General features: G+C 32.2%; 1 protein-coding gene across 2 annotated transcripts; it reads left to right on the top strand.

The window, feature by feature from the left end:
* The first annotated feature begins 817 nt into the window (after positions 1-817).
* Positions 818-13,975, top strand: LOC110096423 (single-stranded DNA-binding protein, mitochondrial). 2 transcript variants are annotated; one of them, XM_028696021.1, is made up of 7 exons: positions 818-1,188; positions 6,821-6,915; positions 7,013-7,170; positions 7,258-7,466; positions 7,601-7,701; positions 12,226-12,285; positions 13,818-13,975. In XM_028696021.1, the coding sequence occupies exons 2-7, from the start codon at positions 6,846-6,848 to the stop codon at positions 13,910-13,912; spliced, it is 693 nt and encodes a 230-aa protein (XP_028551854.1). In that variant the 5' UTR covers positions 818-1,188; positions 6,821-6,845; the 3' UTR covers positions 13,913-13,975. The 2 variants fall into 2 exon arrangements, with proteins under 2 accessions (XP_028551854.1, XP_020678035.1); XM_020822376.2 differs by lacking the exon at positions 13,818-13,975 and adding an exon at positions 12,380-12,619.
* Positions 13,976-17,458: the final 3,483 nt, after the last annotated feature.

Genomic DNA, 17,458 nt, shown 5'->3' with positions numbered 1-17,458 from the left:
ACATTTGACCTGACCCGAACCCGGCCCGAAAATTTTGGGGTCAGGTTCGGGTTCGGGTTGCCGGGTCAACCCGCGAACCCGGTTTAACCTAACCCCTGCTGCCGCGTGACCCTGCGTGACCCCGTTGCTTCCCGCGACCCAGCCCCGCGCGACGCACCAGCCCCGCGAACCCCTATTATAAGGTGGACACCTAAGAGTATAATTTAATCATTATAAAACATTATAATGAGAAGTGTTACATTAAATAAAAATAGTTATAATGTTCTTATATGAATAAGTTAAGTGCATTCATAATAGCTACTGAAACTAAAATAAATTTTTTGATACAACTGAATACAATCACAACATTTATAATATAGCATTTTTGAAGTATCTGTCGTGTATCTTAAGTGTTCATGTTAATACTGAATTGATGTATCTATATAAATTTTCCAAATATGTCAACATCTATATCACTATTAAGTGTCTAAATCTATAATTAATGGACATGGTTGAAAAAAATTTTAAATCATGATTAAATATTTTTAGATCATTGTTCAAACACTTAAAAAGTACGAGCAAAATTCATCAAGTTTCGAATAATGTTTCGATCAAAGTCAAAATAAGTTTCGATCAAAGTTCAAAGATTTTAATCTATTTTTTGCTCTAAAGTCCACTTATATAATAATGATCTATTATTCTTTTAATTTTGGAAATATTTTAATCATAATATTATTTTCAGGCATATTTAAAAAAAAATGATATGCTAGCACATTTCTAAAATTATGAAATATGTAAATTTAAATCTCACATAATAAATAGTAGGATGCAATAGATAACCGGTCCAACTTCGATGAAATGTAGAAAAAAAAAAATTTAGGTTCTCTTGTCGGAACTAGTGCGTTCTGCTTTCTTCTTCGCCGTTGTGGACGGCGGCTCCTGCCATCACCCCCTTCAGACAACGGAAGCCCGCGGCCATCGGCTCCGTACCTATTCTTCCAGCTTTTCTTGGTGAGATCTTCTATTCCTTCTAGCATCCCTCAGTCTTATTCTCAGTGTTTTCCGAGCTATTTGCGGCGGATTGCCTTGTAAATCGACTGCTCGACCCTCTGCCATCTCCGGCTCTCTGCTTGATTTTTCGCTCTTGACACTCGAATTAGAGGAGACGACTGGAGAGGAGTTCGTTTTTCATCATTCTAAGGTGCTCTGGTAAGTCTTCTTCGTTAATCCTTACTTCTTCGGTTCTTCCTCGATTCGCCAGTTCGCCCGTTCTTCCTGTTTTGCTTCGGTTTTTCTTGGTTACATTTTTTTGGTTTTATATGTATTTGGAGTTGGAGAAAGAATATTGGGTTTTCTTTATCAAATCTTTGTTGGGTTTTCTCCTTACAATAATATCATCGGTTCAATTTTCCATTCAAGTTATATGTTATTATGGTCTCATTGCAAAAACTGAAGTTTGTATGAATGTTTGATCAATGCCGTAAAAACTGTAGTATGCATGTGTAATGGCAGTAATGTGTTTAGTGAAACTTAGGACTCATTAATCATTATGGATGCTTAAGTAGTTAAGTTGCATTTGATTTTAAATCACAGATTCAGATCCATGAATATGTGATTAATACTTGATTCAGTTGTTTAGATGCTTGAGTTTAAATCACAGATTCAGACTCATTATGGATGCTTGAGTTTCCTTTATGTAAGGTATTGTTTACGGTTTACCATCTCAGTGATAGATAGTGAGAGTTTTGTTAGATGTTTCGTGCCACAATTTTTTATAGTCTATTATGAGCAAATGAAATGCAAATATGCAATTAGTTACTAGTATAGTCCTATTGATTAACATAAGAGATTATAAATTTAACAAAGATGATATCTTCATTTTTGTATATAAGAACAAGAGTAATGAATAGATAAGATGATACTATAAAGAAGTAAAAACAATGGTTAGATGGATGTAGGTTAATATTAATGTGGGTTAAAATTGATATTAAGGTTTTATATGAGATTTTGTTTCTACTTGTATTAATACTTATTTGTTGTGATATAAATATTTTGATTAATGGATGCTCTTTTTTGGTAATAAATTTCATTCTATGGTTAAATAAATGGAGCGTTATTTAAAGAGGAAAGAGCGAGTAGAAATTGATATTAACAATCTCCCAGCAGATCCAGGACTCTGACTTCCTATTTGGAGTTATGATGTAAATGATAGAGATAAGATTTGGAGATCATATCTATTGAAGGGACCCCATCAACCGAGAAGTCATCATTTTCCCCAAACTTTATATGAAAATATTGCACGTAGGTTCAATCCGAAATGGTTTGATGAATACTCTGATTGGTTAGAGTACAGTGTGCAGAAAGACGCTGCTTTTTGTCTTTACTGCTATCTATTTAAACCTCAAGAGCAGATTATTAAAGGTCAAGGTGGTGGGGATTCATTTATTGGAGAAGGGTTCAAAAACTGGAAGAAGAAAGATAAATTATTATGCCACATTGGAGATCACAATAATGTACATAATAGGCTAGATAAAAATGTGAAGATTTGATGAAGAACCAAGAACACAATCTTCCAGCTTTATGGTTAAGCAAAGATGATAAGAACAAAAAATAATATAGGATCATGTTGACTGCTGCCATTGATTGTGTTAGATTTTTGTTACGTTAGAGATTATCATTTCGTGGGCATGATGAGTCTTTCAATTCAGAGAATCGAGGAAATTATTTAGAGCTATTTGACTTTCTATCTGATCATAATGAGGAAATTAAAACAGTAACATCTGCACATGCCAACTCAAATCTGAAGTTAACTTCACCAAAAGTCCAGAAAGAAATATGTTTTGCTGCATCAGCTCAAACTTTAACATATATCATGAAAGATATTGGTGACTCGTACTTCTCACTTATAGTTGCTACTGCTACAGAAAGAAATATGTTGCTACTGCTACAGTGGAGAGAGCATTTTCAGCCATGAAAATTATCAAACATCGATTGCGTAGTAGGATGAGTGATGATTGGCTCAACGATTGTCTTGTGCCTTATATTGAAAAAGATGTGTTTGATTTGATTCACAATGAAGATGTAATCTAATATTATAAAAAAATGCAAAATAGATTGATAAAATTGTAATAGTTTTTAATTTATCAATCATATTGGAATGCAAGATTTCACTTTGAATTATGTCCTCATTTTGTTTTTTTAAGATTTTTCTATTAATAAGAAAATTTTGCCCCCCCTAAGATGAAAGGCTGGTTCTGCTCCTGATTTTACTTTAGTTAATTATTAAGGAAAGAAGTCATTGTTGTTGAACTTGTGGAACATTCGCAAATATTTTTGTTTACCTCTTCCGTAAGGCACCAACTTATGATTTTTACCTATAAATTTGCTGTTAATCAACTGTTATGCATTCCTCGTGAATTAATTATAAATGATAATAAGTTATTCCATTGTTGTGCAATGATTATTAAATTATAATTTAGTTTTAAAAATAGGAAAAAGTTGAACATGATTCACTCAGAGGGTGTTGCAAGCAATAACAATACAGCTACATTTTGGAATAAAAAAAGCTTTGATGACCACAAGAAAAATACAAAAGAAAGGAGAAAATCCAATAAAGGCAATTAGTCATAAATGCTTTTGGACAATAAAAAATAAAAAATTCTCAAGGCAATCATTTTGGAAATTTAGACTACTTGAGTGATAAGGAATTATGAAAGATCTACTTCTACCTTGTAGATAAACTAATTGTTACTCTAGGTAAATTGGAAATAGCAATGGTATATTTCCAATATTGTTTCAATATTTACGAAAGCAATCTTTCAACCTTATTGTGATTCTAGATGATACTTCATGCTTTGTAATAGGAATTAAGATATTTATGAAAGGTTAGGTGTTACAATGCAGGTGTAGCTCTCAGTCGTCAGTGGACGTAGAGGTGTCCGTCCACACCGGTTAATCGAAGTGCATAAGTAGGAGTCCCAACTAGCCAAAGCAACATATCATTGTTTTAAGAGAGTTACTAATGGAGAGATTCCTATATAGAAATATCACAGTAGTTTGTTTAAGAACGAAGCATGGTTTGAGGTTGTTAATGCATTAAATTTAGGTTTGGGAACTACCCAAACGCACACAGTCGTTATGACCACATTTAAGGACATGAAATACAATTTCCAAATCTGATATCAATTGTCAAATCGTAGTGGCTAGGGATGGGATTAAAATTTTTCCCTTGTAGCAAGTGATGATGCATGGGATAATATCATACAGGTACAATATTTGATGATGTCAAGGCTAGCTATTTTATGTTTTCTTTATTTTCCACTTGTGTTTCTTGCTCTTTTTCTCCTATGGCTGTTTGTTTCATGCTGTTAGCCCCTCCCTGCTGTTAGCTCCTCGGTTTCATGTTGGCCCTTTAGTTTTTCCTGTTGTCCACTCAATTTCTCTGTTGTCCACTCATTTTTCCTGCTACTGTTTGGTCTTCCCATGGTGGCATTTGATTTCCCCATGTCGTTGCTCGGTTTTCCAACTATTTTCCTGGTTTCCCTACTGCTGGATGCTCGGTTTCCCTCTTGCTAGCTACTCGGTTTCTTTCCCTTGTTGATCCCGGTGCTGTTTTCTTTGACTTCTCCATGAATAGGCTGATTTGGAGGGGTTTTAGTGGCTGTTTTGGTGACACATTTATGCGGGATAATAAATGTCCTCCTCTCTTTTTTCTCCTATAATTAGTGGCTGATTTTCATTGTAAAAGAGAGTGATATTTGATGAATATTTGGAACGTGAAACATGTGGGTTTATCATAGCTTGCGAGCTATCATCTTCTACATTCCTTCTTATATTTTGTCTCGAACTTCTATCTATTCTTCTCTCCACGGCATTCCACATGTATCTTTCTTCTCTAAAACTATTATAAGTTTTAAATTGTGTTGTGTCTTGTTGTATTACAAGTTGTAAGTGGTGTTAATACTGCTTTATTATTGTGTTTCTTTGTATTATTTAAGGTTTATGTGAATGAGAAAAGGAAGTGTGTTTTTATTTATATTCCTAGAGCAAAGTTTGTTCTTAGGTTGCATCAATTTGGTATCAGAGCTTTAGGTTGTCATGTGAGTCTTCATTTCTCTTTAAAAAAGAAAATGAAAGTCAAACAGTTAACAAGTCGAAGTTCCAATTTAAGAGAAAGATCTATCATCAAAAAGAACACATTCAGAATATTAGGGAAGCACAATCATTCAACCTGACGAACCAAACCAAGTAATCCGTAACTTTTCATCAACAGATTGTCTGTAGAGTTGCAACATCATCATCCAGCATGTTGCTGAGGCAATCTCATCAGGAGATGACATTCTTCTACCATGGGCGAATTGATGCAGTCAAGACTAGCTATTTTATGTTTTTTCTTTTTAATTTTTCACTTGTGTTTCTTGCTCTCTTTGTCCTGTGGTTGTTCGTTCCCTGCTGTTAGCTCCTCCCTGTTGTCATGTTGTCCCTTTGGGTTTTCCTACTTTTTCACTTTTTTTTTCTTGCTGTCCACTCAATTTTTCTGCTGTCCACTCGATTTCCCTGCTACTATTTGGTCTTCCCATGGTGGTTATTTGGTTTCCCCATGTGGATGCTTGGTTTTCCATTTGTTTTCTTGGTTTCCCTGTTGCTAGATGCTCGGTTTCCCTGCTATTTTCTTGGTTTCCCTGCTGTTGGCTTCTCTGTTTCTTCCTCTTGCTGATCGCTGTGCTATTTGCTTTGACTTCTCCATGAATAGGCTGATTTGGAGGGGTTTTAGTGGCTGTTTTTGTTGCACATTTATGTAGGATAATAAATGCCCTCCCCCTTTCTTTCTCCTATAAATAGTATATGATTTCCTTTGTAAAAGAGAGAGTTATATGTGTTGAATATTTGGAATGTGAAACCTGTGGATTTGTCATAGCTTGCGAGCTATCATCTTCTATATTTCTTCTTATATTTCGTCTCAGATTTCTATCTATTATTCTCTCCACGGTTCTCATTCCACCTTTATCTTTCTTCTCAAAAAATATTGTAAGTTTTAAGTTGTGTCATGTTTTGTTTTATTATATGTTGTAAGTGGTGTTAGTACTGCTTTATTGTTGTGTTTGTTTGTGTTATTTAAGATTTATGTGAATGAAAAAGGAAGTGCGTTTTTATTTGCATTTCTAGAGCAAAGTTTGTTCTTAGGTTTCATTAATATTTTAGTTTAAAATTTCTACCAGTTGTTAATAGAGTTTTAGTTAGTGGACCATATGATTCAATTGCTTAGAATCCAAACAATCTTCTTAATGCTAAGTCGTTCTTCCAAAGCTATTTACAAAGAAGATAATCATATCCAATCTGTTTTGCGGTATCAAACTTCAAAGTTTACACTCAACCAAACAAGAAAAGCAATTCTAATACATTTACTTTACATCCATTGAAACAATTCAATGTAAATTAATTACACCATTTACTTTTCTATGCACTCTTAAAATGCATGCAATCACATAGTGCCTTTATGAACATTTATATCATTATTGCTTGATGAAATAGTTGTTTTAGTAATTTTTATCTAAAGTCATTGTGTTCATTAGTACTTATTTTATACCAACTTAACCTTTGTTTGTATTTTCTTTGTGTGCACATCACTGCATTTGGAAAACTTTAAACATTTGTAGGAAGGTGACTTTCCCACCTAATTGCTTATTTATTGACTTTTCCGGCTGTTTAGGAGCAGCCGAGAAAGCTGCTGCAGGTGATAGATTCTGAAAGGAGAAACTATGCCAGAACCAGACATTTTGATTTTTTATTCCAGTGTAATGGTGCTTCAACAACTTTATAAAATGGATATTCTTCTCTCCAGGAATCTCTGCAAGTGAATTTGGAGAATGGGCTCATTGAGAGGGAGATTTTTCAATTGTTTAAGGAGCTCTTTAATGCAGCACAGGTCTCCAATTGGTATAACTCTTTAATTTTAGACATATACAATCTATCTTATTTTATTTTATTATTATTATTAATTAATTAGCCTTTCTTTTTTTTATTTTCATTCTAGACCTTCAAGCCGGGTCTAGAGTGTGCCTTTCCACGACAACATTTGATGCGTTTGCGAAGAATGAAATAGAGGATGATGATTTTTTATATGACCAGAAGGAGATAGAACCCCAAGGTGTCGACCCCAGAAAAGGCTGGGGTTTTCGAGGCGTTCATAAGGTCTTAATTTTCTTATTTGTAAATGAAATTTAATTTGTGATGTTCTATAAACACTTGAAGACTTCCTTTCTTTTGATTTGCCTGTAGGCTATTATTTGTGGCAAAATTGGGCAGGCTCCTGTACAAAAAATATTGAGGAATGGGAAAACTATTACCATATTCACTGTAGGGACGGGGGGTATGTTTGACCAAAGGATTGTTGGAAATGAAAATTTACCAAGACCAGCTCAATGGCATCGAATCACTGTACACAATGAAACCCTGGGGGCATATTCTGTTCAACAGCTAGCAAAGAAGTATGTATAGGATTTCTAAGTTCTTTTTGTCAATTTTACTAGGATAAAGAGATATTTGATGGGTAAGTAATCTGGCATCTTGTTTTGCTCTCCGTTATTTGATAACAAAATGTTATTTATACTTCTATCTGCAGCTCTGCTGTTTTTGTTGAGGGTGACATTGAAACTAGGGTTTATAATGACAGCATTACAGGTCAAGTTAAAAATGTGCCGGAAATTTGTGTTCGCCGTGATGGTATGCCGCTACTAATTTGATATTTTTATGAACATTTCGATGCTTAAAAACCTTGTGCTTCTTATTTTTCTGATGATGTTTTATTTCAAGTAGTACTGACAAGTGCAAAATGATTTATTTCAATCAATTTTCTCAAAATATTATAAATGACCTTTCTTTATTAGATCTAAATGAGAATTTGACTCTTAACTGGACAAAATGAAGAAAAAGGATTCATGTAGCCGACCTCTCGTAGTGCGATAAAGGCTTCTTGTTGTTGTAATTTTCTTAAAGTATTAATATTAATTCAGAGAACATTAGTGAAATAAGTGTTCAATTAATTAATAGGATAATATTGGGTCCTGCATGATTATCTATTTCATAGCTGCCTTACTGATCTGCATAGGATGATCTCTTTTGCAACAATGAGAGATCTGGCCTAGCAATCAAATTCCTAATAAGAAGTGACCTCAACCAAGTCAGTTTAGTTTAGTGTATTCTTCTTTGCCCTTTTTACCTTTTAGTTGTAGTTAAGCTTAGTCATTTTAACTAATTCTATGCATGTTAGTTAACCAAGCTGTTTTTCTTCCTAGCCTTTTCACATCGACTCTATCACCATTATTTATTCTTATAATCTCAGTAGTACCCATAGAATTTAATCTAATGCAAATAACTAGATAAAAGATGCCAAATGAAAAAATTATAAGTAAATTGCAGGACTTATAATTTTCTCCTTCTGTAGGTATGAATTTTTTAGGGATATGATCAATTTGGAGGAAGAAGGTGGAAATGGAGTTGGTCTTCATCTTCATGCCATATTTACAAAACTGATACTAGAAGTAATGCAAAATATGGTTCTTAACTCATCACCTTCTGAGTATTATGGTGGTCATTAATGCGCATTTCGTATACCTGAAAGGGCAGATATATAGACAGTTCAGTGGAGGGATCTTAAGATCTGTGTGAAATGGCTCAAATCCACTTTTGGTCGGCTTTTATAAAGATAACTGAGCAAAATTAAGATATCCACTTTTGTTTGTTTTCAAACTATCGTACAGAAATTGCTAGAATGGATTGTGTAGTGTTGAAACTTGTTCAATATGAATTAGGTTGTTAGACCTAAGCTTATATCCCAGTGACTAACCAAGAGGGGGGGGTGAATTGGTAATTTAAAAATTATCCCTCATTTGAAATTTAAACCTATAATAATTTTAGTGAATTTTTGTAGAAAAATTTTTTTCAACCACAAATTAAACAATACAGTAAAGTAAAAACAAAAGCAGCGGAAAATAAAAAGACACAGGATTTATAGTGGTTCGGTCAAACACGACATACATCAACTCCCCGGAGGCACTCTCCGAGTATTGCACTAATACCACTAGTGACTCTCCTTTTGCACCCACAGCAAGGCGGAAAAGCCTTTACAAAAACTCTCTTCCACCACTACCCGGTGCGGAAGAGAATCGTCGTCCTTTTACACTCTCCAAGTGTTGGCAGAGAACCCTTCGTCCTTTCACACTCTCCAAGTGTAGGCAGAGAACCCTTCGGCTGTTCACACTCTCCAACTGTAGGCAGAGAACCCTTCGATTGTTCACACTCCACGAGTGTCGGCAGAGAACCGGATCTCCTTGACAAATCTTTTCACGAGAAATCTAGAAGGACAAGAGAAAAGAGTGAAGTAATCACAAATCACAATTGGAGATTCTTACCTTTGAGTACCAAGTGAATTCTTCACGCTCAAGTAGTAAGAATCATCCTTCAAACACTTTCTCATACTCTCTCCTTCACTCTCCCTTCAGTTTACACGAAGACCAGTAAGCAAAAGGATTACAAGGCAGTTTACAAAGGACCTTTTATGTAAAAGACACGAAAAACCGTTCAAAAACTGCGAATTTTCAATTTTGTACGTACATGATCATCCCCGTACGATCGTGATTTCGTACGTACGAACAGTGTAAAATTGTTACGTACGAACTCTTATGTGCATTGGGACGAGGTGACTTCGTATCCGATCATCGTCCCGTACAAACTTAGTTCGTCCGGTACGAACAATTATTTTAAAGCCAAGCTGAAACATAATTGCAGACGATCCATATGTTTAAAGAATAGAGAACATCGTCCTAGGACGAATGTTCTTGACGAACAGTACAAACCTTGAAACCCGAGAAGATCATCCTGGGACGAATTGTGTGTTTCGTCTGGACGAACCGTTCAAAATGAGAATCCCGATGACATCGTCCATGGACGAATTTGGTATTTCTTCTGGACGATCCATACAGAGTAAGGATCCAGAGGAGATCGTCCTGGGACGAATTGGGTATTTCGTCCAGACGATCCGTTTAGAGTGAGGATCCCGAGGACATCGTCCAGAGACGAATTGGGTATTTCGTCTGGACGATTAGTTCAAGTTATGAATCCAGAGAAGATCGTCCTGGAACGAATGGACCATTTCGTCTGGATAAACAGTTCAAAGTGAGAAATCAGAGGACATCATCCAGGGACAAATTTGGCATTTCGTCTGGACGATCAGGACATAGAAAAATTTCTTCGCTTTGCTGTTCGTTCCATATATCTCCGAGGGGTATAACTGACTTGATCGTCCCGTACGAACAATGTTCGTCCCATACGATCAGTAAAAAAAATTAGTCCTTTTAAAGATCTCTCCTTCAGTGTGTGTGCGCTAGATTGCTCAATTTCAATTATACTCTTTCTGACTCAATAAAGTGAAAAAATACAGACTTCAAGTTACAAAATATGATATGCTGAATTTGATTTGAAGTCTTCAGTAGTCTGGAGTACGATTATCCTGAAATGTTAGTCCACACAAGAGCAAACACAATTTTTCTAAAAAGTGTTAGGAGAAAATAATAATTGGAATAATAATATTTGGAATCATCAAAACTATACAAGTTGCAAGAATGTAAAACATGCAAATAACAACTCTCTTAACATGCAGTTCATGGTTTTGACTAGAAATATGTAGGCTACATGGATGTGTTATAACTGGCAGTTTTTATCCCCAGATGTTGTGATCATCTGGTTTGGCTAAAGCAATAAAATGCTTCTCTGAAGAACTTAAAATTGCATTTAAAAAGTTATATAATTCCTTTAGTATTTGAAGATCAACAACTACTATCGTCATTAGTCTAATTCAATAATTTGGGGTCTGTCATCGCAAAATAGCTCCAGATGATGTATTTTTTAATTTCATTGAACATGTAAATGAAGGAAACTTACATTTTTCATGAATTTAAATCAATGCTCATTTGATTGAAAATGAGCATAAATGGGTAGAGTTGAAAGATGCAGAGTATATGAGTTTTTACATGGATTGCTATTTTATGTTTTTAATTTTTGTCAATTGTCATATTTTTATGCCTTAATAATCTTCTAGGAAATACTAGGCTGTTCATTGTTTGCCTTCTTTTTATGCTTGAGGATTTATCAACAATAATGATAACAACAGGTTTTTATCCCACTACATGGAGTCAACTACATGAATCTTTTTTTTTATTGTGTCTTATTAATAGTCTAATAGGAAATATTTGAGTTCACAAGTAATTCTAAGGGAAATACTTGAGTTCGCAAGCAAACCTAACAGAAATTGGTGAAAACAACGAGAGATCTTGCCAATTTCAGAGAGAAATCAGCTTGACGAAGCAGAATTTGAGAAAAAACTGGAAATAAACACAAGAAAACTTCTTCTATTCAATCCACGAACAAGAAAAACAGGGCACGATACAAGTTTCTTTTATTCGAGAGGAAGAGACGACTCTCCAAATCTCTAGCAACGCCCAGAGCCCCAAAAGAACAAGCCCTAGATCTCCAATCTCTCTTCCAATTTTCCAATGAAAACCCTAATCCCCCCCCCCAAAAAAAAAAAAACTAATTAAAACAAAGAGGACACTAATTCAAATTTTTCCTCCCAAAGAAAGTTGAATTAAGTCTTGGGCCCCATCTCTTCAATCCGCCTCTCTCTCTATTCCCCTTGGTTCCGCCCCCTCTTGTAGCAAAGAACCGGTCCAGGTTGGACCGGTTCAGCTAGCCCTAGGGTCGGCCTAACAGAATCATGACCCAACGCAGTGGTATAAAGACTTGATGTTGTTGTTGTCATCGTCTTATTAAGAGTCAAATTCTCAATGCATGAGAATGTAGATTGAATATTATTTGATAATTATCTTGCATGCTAGAAATGAATTTTCTGTCTTATTATGTGTTCAATTCTTGACACTTCATTTTTCTTTTGTTTGTGCTTGTGGCTTATTGTCATCCTCTTTGATGTTTAAATTTTCTTGCTGGCTTGATTTCTAGTCTTATCACTGGGCCTTTTTTTTGCATGGAACATTTTTTAGATCAAGATTGCCTGTATTCAGGAGATCATTAAATGCTTTAGTTATTTTTTTGTAAGATCTTTCTTTCTTTTTATGCACAATTTGATTTTGTTAGGATATCACCTTGTGATCAATCGTGGAAAGAAAAAAAGTAATCGGTGATTCACATGGAGCACATGGAGCATCTAATCCTGTTCTTACATATTTTTTTCAGGCAAGGTTCGTCTCATCAAATCTGGAGATAGTGCTTCTGAAATCAACTTGAACGACTTGAGTAAGTGAATGCTTCCATTTGCTTTTATTTCTCCTACAATAATGTTGCCCTTTGCTCCTGTTGCTATTCATTTCTGAATTTACCATTCCTGTAGGAAATGGAATATTTTGATTGCTGCGCAAGATGTTACATGCAATGATTAGTTTAGGCTTATTGTTAATCACCCTATTATCCTTTTTTTTCTAGCCATCTTTAAAGTTAACCGAACTATACTGAAGATGGATTTTGAGAAAGCTTTCATGTATTTAAATGAATTATCATTTGAATAATCACTTTTTATCAAGGATAAAAAAATCTTTTATGCATAATAGTACATAGAAAGAACTTGCAGCCATTGCTAGTGATAATGTTTGGTGCGTGTTATAAGATTATTCAACGGCATTAACGGCTAGTTTTTTTTTTTTTTTTTGCAAGTTTTTGGATCTCTTTTTAAAATGCTTCACATTATATATTTGTTTTGTAGGAATTTATTTATTGTGAAATCAGTTTATTTGTCTGAGTTTCATTTTTATCTATAGTTCACATTAATTTATTATTATTTAATTAATAGTGATAATTAACTTATCATCATATTAATTTAATATATAGAAAAATTAGAGGTGACTTCTAATGAATAATATAAAATGGCTTTTATATGTCGTATGTGAATGGTAGTTTTTGTTTCCCTGTTGAATTATATGAACAAATTGCTGAGGTAAAATTTTTATTATTATTATTATTGGTTAAGTAATCTAAATATCTTATATTATTGTCTTAAATCTAGTGAATAATGGATGAATTTAGCAAATTTTGCTAACATTGAATTTTAATTAGGTAAAAAGTCTTTTTTTTTTATATAGTTTTTTAGTATTTTAGAAATTTATAATACTTATCCTAATGTGATGAGTAGTTTGATTTTCTTAAATTATTTATTTGCATGAAATATAAGCTATATAACTATTTTCTTATATAAGCTTTATTTTTTTTCAAGTGCTTATTAGCAAGTTGATTAGTTAGATATTTTCTTATAAGACAAGGCATGACCAAAAGGGTAGAATAACACAATACATAACTACATAATATTGATTGTCCTTCTAATCAACACATAAAAGACAATAAAATAGTATACTAGCTTATCTTTTCACCTTATCAAAAACTTGTGTTCTCCATTTCCTTCATTGACACTTCACCTGATTTAATACTCTTCACTTCAAATAGATTGCCTTGAATAAAATAGTATAAATGCTTATTAGCAAGTTAATCACTTTTCCGTCGATTGCTATTCCTGATCTTTTCGGCAATTATTTCACGATAGAGAGAAACTTTATCCGTCATGTCGTATTATACATGCATCCACATCTGTGTAAGAGACATCTCGACGATATTTATCATGTAGTAGATTGATGATAGGATTCGATGATTCTACACTAATTTGGGAATGAATGGCTAATACCAAATCTCATATCATATATTGTTAATGATGATGATGGTGGCGATGGTTATTACAATGTTATCATATTACAATCATGTTAATTTTTTCTCGATGACAAAAGGGAAGAAGAGCCGATGTAGAAGCACCAAGCTTTACTCCGCCCACGAAATACAAAGGAGAGAGAGAGCTTTGTGGAGAAGTTATAAGTCACGTTAACATATAGGCATGAACGTAGGCTTTTTTCGAGTCGAATAGCATAAAATCTTATTCACTTTTATGCTCATTATGTTTGTATAGGCCTTTCTTTCCAAAGTTATTTTTTGATATAATGTTTTATAAAACAAGTGTTTTGTTCATTATCAAGAAAGTTTCAAATCATATAAAAATAATATTATTCTTTGTATTTTATCCTTTTAATTATAATAAAAACTTAAAAATTTTGAATTGTATACATTGTGATAACAATTTATCTTATTTTTAGTACTGGCAAATTGGATAGGTTTGTTTCCATGAAACTTTATATAGATGTTTGAATTTTTTAAAACTCTGATATGGGTATTATAATTTATTATGTAATTCTTGATGTTACTATCTTAATTAAATGTATTTTATATGCTAAGAGTTTTATTAGAACTGGTAATTATTTGTAGAGATAAAAATTTATTTGATAATTTTTTAAATTTTCATTTACTTAAAATCAAAGTAGATGTGCTCTGTCTTAAAAATAAATTTAGGCACATTTGGGATAATTTTTTTATTGTTTTTTAAAGCAATTTTATAGTATAAAAATTTTTAATTCAAAATTAGTATTTATTAAATTTACTAAATTAATATTTTACGCTCAATTAAATCCAAAATTAATAATTATTAAATTTTAAGTGCGACGGGCTTGAATTTAACTCAAAATGGACCTTAATTCATATTTAAATAATAGATTAAACTATTACACATTTATAAAGTTTAAAATTTATTATATTTTTTCAATAAGAAAGAAGTTGCTGGAATTTTGCAAAAAAAAAAAAATAATTCTTTTGCTTAAATAAAAAAGGTAAAATTAATTTTTTTGTAAAATTTTGACTTGTTCGGGACATAACTTTATTAGTATAAAATATAAATTTTGATAACTTTTTTGTAGCAGTTTTTTTTTTTTTTTTTCGATTTCGAACTTATTTTCTCCATAATAAAATTTAAATTGTTTTTCCTTTTCATATTGTCCATTTCCTTCCCACCAAACTTATAATTTAAATTTTTAAAACTGATTAATTATAAAATTTGAAGTATTTGATTAAAAATAAAAAGATTATATTTTATGTAAAAAAAATTATTAAACAGGTTAAAGTGGGTTTATGGGCCAATTTAAACTCATATAATAAATGAGTCAAAAATTTCAACATAAATTAGACTTGTTTATTAAATGGGTCAATTCAAATTCGAATTATTTTAATCGGGCTATTTATTAACTTATGGATTTTATTTAATTAATCAATTATATAATTGAGTAAGAACATTGCTCTGAATTGTTTTCAATTCACCATTTATTAATCAATTGCAAAAGCTGTTGTAGAAAGCAATAAGAAAGCTATCCTAAAGTTTCATTTGAAATGTAATTTCATTTCCATTGTGTTTTCACTGTTCTTTCTTTTGTTTTTTATATGATCTCATCTTATCTAATTTTTTACTCTTGCTCTTATATAAAACACCAAAAAAGCGCATTTTTTAAAATTTTAATCTCTAATATTAATCAATACTAAGAGCTAGTCATATATAAAAATTTTATTTTGAACAAATGGTGAAATATCCTTTTCAAAAATCATAAAAATTATTCCAACTTGTCCAACATTAAATTGGGATTAGAATAAGCATTTTAAAAAAAATCCCTTATTCTCATACCTAACATTATCTAAGGTGAAAGCATTTTCATGTTGATACCTACATTATTCCCTAATTTCACCTACTATTTAGATGTATTATGAGAACTAGAAAATAATCATCAATTAGAAGTACTTATATCATGATAAGTGGATATAAAATTTTACATATTAAAAAATTTGACATTCTTAATTGGAGTCTCTACTCCCTTTTATTGATATAATTACCATCAAATCTCAACCTTTACTTAAGGCTTCGTTTGGGATGTCTTTCTTACTACTTCTTAAAACAATTTTTTAGTATAAAAATTTTAATTTTTGTATGTACTAGAAAGCTGTTTTAAGAAGCAGTAAGAAAGTCGTCCCAAACAAAGTCTAACTTCCATGGTAGTGTCCACCATGATTAGACATAAATATATGAATGTAATGTATTGTTTCCTAGTTAGCATTATATGGGATGAACTTTATATAGATTCATTTGGACACCTTTTCTTGGCTCATTATGGCCTTGCCCTTTGATATCCTATAATACTTCGCATGTTTGTTGTTTTTAGTGATTCCCTACGGTAAGAAACCAATTGCAATAATGTTGTATCCTTTAACATGTTGTATGATTATCTTGTAAGCACAAGTTTGATATTCAAAAGTAACGTCAATAGAAAAAAAGTTGTGATCATGTCAATCTGACACCAATTAGCTCGAATAAGATTATAGACGATGAATATCTTGTCCAAAAAGGGTTTACTTGGGTCATATTACTCCTCATAAGGGTTAGGATTTCATTAAGTAGGGCTTAAATTCAAATTTTAAGACCAAATTGATCAAAGATTATTAGACTAAGTTTTAGACTAATTAGTATCATACTTGGCATGATATCCTTTCTATGAACATCATCCTAGTCCTTTTAGGGAGCTAGGTTCACCTACTAAGGAGAGTTCGTAAGTGTTTACCAGGGGGAGCTAAGTTGCTAGCTAGGATGACTAGGGCAAGATTAGGGCTCTATATTTTGGGCTTGATTTGTAAGAATAATTTTGACTAAGAGTACTTGGAGGCTAGGAGTTGTCAACATATGCTTCTTCAGTTCTTCTAATTTTGAAAATTGTCACATCTTTGGATTTGAATTACAGAACATAAGGCTTCCTGACTCTTGAATTATGACTTCTAAGATATAGATTATATCCAATGCGTAGCAAAAGAGAGAGATATATATGAAAAAAAGAGAAAATTAATGATATGATAAAATATTTACAAGATATTACAATAACAAAATCACTCTTCATTTTCTCTTATCTCTCTCTTCTCCTCCTTGCCTCCATCTTAAAACTCTACTAGTTAATTTTGATCACTTACAGTATGAGTAAAAATGAACTATAAAGAGAAAGAAATGGTTGAGCAAATTTTGAACTCAATAGTTTGTGGGGAAAGCAAAGAAATTAAAATACTTAAAATTTGTGTTCGTCTATCAAAATATTCTCACTACCATATGCATAGTTTTGATTAAAAAAAAATAAAAATTGCATAGTTTTGATCTATTATCATATCTCTCTCTTGACCCTATATTATTTGAACGTCAACTAATTATATCATTATCATATAATTGCGCTTCTATCCTAACTTACCTTTAATTGCGCTTTTATCCTAACTTACCTTTTAATTAAAAAAAAAAAAACTTGTTTGTGAATGTATATATATATTTTAATAAAATAGTTCATAATTTTATATTTTTATTTATATAGATTTTTTTATTTATATAGATATTACAACACAAGTCAAAATAGTTTATTTTATTTTCTATTATTAAAACAAAAAATATTATTCTATCCAAAAAAAATTGGTAAATTTGTTTAGGTAATAAAAATATTTTCAATTACAAATTAATAATAATCTGTCAAAA

The sequence above is a fragment of the Dendrobium catenatum genome, unplaced genomic scaffold (genome assembly GCF_001605985.2).
Source record: "Dendrobium catenatum unplaced genomic scaffold, ASM160598v2 fragScaff_scaffold_716, whole genome shotgun sequence".
Lineage (NCBI taxonomy): Eukaryota > Viridiplantae > Streptophyta > Magnoliopsida > Asparagales > Orchidaceae > Dendrobium > Dendrobium catenatum.
This window is presented reverse-complemented; position numbering and strand designations above follow the sequence as displayed.